At 54.7% G+C, this 2,116-nt stretch overlaps 1 protein-coding gene across 1 annotated transcript in view; it reads right to left on the bottom strand.

Annotated features, from left to right (window-relative positions):
• The window catches only part of LOC105003868 (striated muscle preferentially expressed protein kinase-like), a 42,484-nt gene that overhangs the window by 19,528 nt on the left and 20,840 nt on the right, over nucleotides 1-2,116 (bottom strand). Inside the window, 2 exon segments of the mRNA XM_010861301.1 lie at nucleotides 1,313-1,488; nucleotides 1,601-1,750. Of these exon segments, the coding sequence (XP_010859603.1) occupies nucleotides 1,313-1,488; nucleotides 1,601-1,750 (326 nt within the window).

The following is a 2,116-nucleotide window of genomic DNA, read 5'->3' as shown; positions in this document are numbered from 1 at the left end:
CCAGGGGCCCAGGTTTGATCCCTGGTTGGGGAACTGAGATCCCACAAGCCAAGCAGTATGACCAAAAAATCCCCCCCAAAAACCGAAAAAATTACAACCAAGAAGCAAAGGGGTGGCTGAGTGGGAAGTGCAGGCGGGGCGGTGGGGTGGGGTAGGGTGGGAGGATGCGAGGCAGAGGGGAAGACACAGAAAAGGGAAACCAGCGACCCAGACCATCAGTGGCTCCACCCCAGCCACCATCCACAGCAGGGCCAGTAGGGCCCCCATATCTCCTCCTCACATGCCCTACGGCCACCTCTCTCCCACTTTAAAGCTGCCCGTCCTACCCTCTAGGAATCTGGTCCCTAGTCTGCTGGGTATGGGGTGGAGGTGGTGGCAGGGGTCAGTCTACTAAGGTCAAAAGGATCAGAAAGTTTCAAGTTGACTTCAACAATTTTTTAAAGCACCAGAAGATGTACATTTATCCCGTGATAGGGTGGCCTGTGCTAACTAAAATGTAACTTTCTTTGCATTTGCTTGGAATCTTATCTACTCAGCAGGTAACTGCTTAGCTCACGCTGATCCGAAGTTCTGAGTGGCAGGTACATGTGTCTAGAGTTAATTAACAAACTGGAAAACAAGACAATTACTACTTAATGCAGGCTACGGTCTGAGAGACTGCATCTTGAAAGGAGAAACCTCACTGCAAAGGTTGGGAGGCTCTGTCACACAGAGCCTGTCACACAGGCTTGTGCAAAAGGGCAGCAGCCAGGATCCCAGAGCTGGGAGTCTGGTGATAAGATGCTCTCACTTGGGCCTTTTTCTCCACCTTCATCCCCCTGCACTGCTCCACCCCTGCCCCCAGCCCCACCCCAGTTTGTTATTCTGGAAGTACTATTTCCTGCTATATTTAACACAGGAGCTAGGAACACTGTCTGGCTTTGGAGTAGGGCATCCAGCCTTGAATCTCAGCTCCTGATTTATTACATTGTGTGACTCTAGGCCTGTTACTTAGCACATTCTCTGGGCCTCAGTTTCCCCATCTGTAAAATGCAGGTAATAGCTGATTCCATCTAACAGGGTTGATCTAAATATGAAACAAATAATAAATGTAAGGTACTCAGCACCAAGCCTAGCACATACAAGTTCTCAATAAATATCTTATTAGTACTAGTACTGTTATTGTTACTACTGCTGCAGTTATTATAGCCATTAGATGGACAAGCCTAAGCAGAGGCACCTGGGATTGTCAGGTGGGTGTGTACATCTGGGGGGTGAGGAGAGGGCTGTGGGCCTCAGAGCAGGGAGAGGTAAAGAGGCCGCGGTCACCCACCTGCCAGCTCCAGGGTGACTGAGCAGGCCTGTGTGCCGTGGCGGTTGCGGGCAGTGCAAGTGAGGGCTCCCAGGTCCCGGCGGCTCACCCGGCAGATCCTAAGAGAGTACTGGTCGTCATCCGGCTGGCTCAGCTCAAACACACCTGGCCGGGCCTCTAGGAGGGCTCCTCGGCAGCTGAGGGACACAGAACAGGGCAGTCACCCAGGATTCAGCCTCAGGGAGGTCAGCCTGGCCAGCTGAAGCCAGGCACCTCATGTGAGGAGTAGGGTCGGCAAGGCGGGCTCACCTCCTCCAGACAACCTGGGCCTCCACGTGGTTGAAGGTGACGGTGACACTGGCGGGCTGGCCCTCCACCACATACACGACGTCTGGCTTGTCCAGCACAGCGGGCGCCTCCTCCAGGGGCGGGCCTGTGAACGGGAGGGCTGGCTCAGTGCTGGGGCCTCAGCACCCACTGCTCTCGGAATCCATCCCCCATCACCGCGTGAGCTCCATTTTTTTTAATAGACGAGGAAGCCAAGGCTTAGAGAGGTTTAGCAACTCATCTAGGGAACTCAGCCAGGAGTGGCAGAGCTGAGATTGGACCCCCACCTCCTCTGACCCAGAGCCTCAGCCTCAACTTTGGTGCGTGCAGCTTTCAGGAGTGAGAAGGAAGCACTCTTGACAGGTAGGGGTCGTGTGTAGCCATGCCAATCCTGCCAGTTATCGCGTCCACACCAGCCCTGGAGCCTCCTCCACGGACACCCTGTCCCCTGGCCTGATGGCTCTTGCCCGCCCCCCTCCAGGAACACCAGGCTCACCA

This window comes from Bison bison, unplaced genomic scaffold (genome assembly GCF_000754665.1).
Source record: "Bison bison bison isolate TAMUID 2011002044 unplaced genomic scaffold, Bison_UMD1.0 scf7180017864471, whole genome shotgun sequence".
NCBI lineage: Eukaryota > Metazoa > Chordata > Mammalia > Artiodactyla > Bovidae > Bison > Bison bison.
This window is presented reverse-complemented; position numbering and strand designations above follow the sequence as displayed.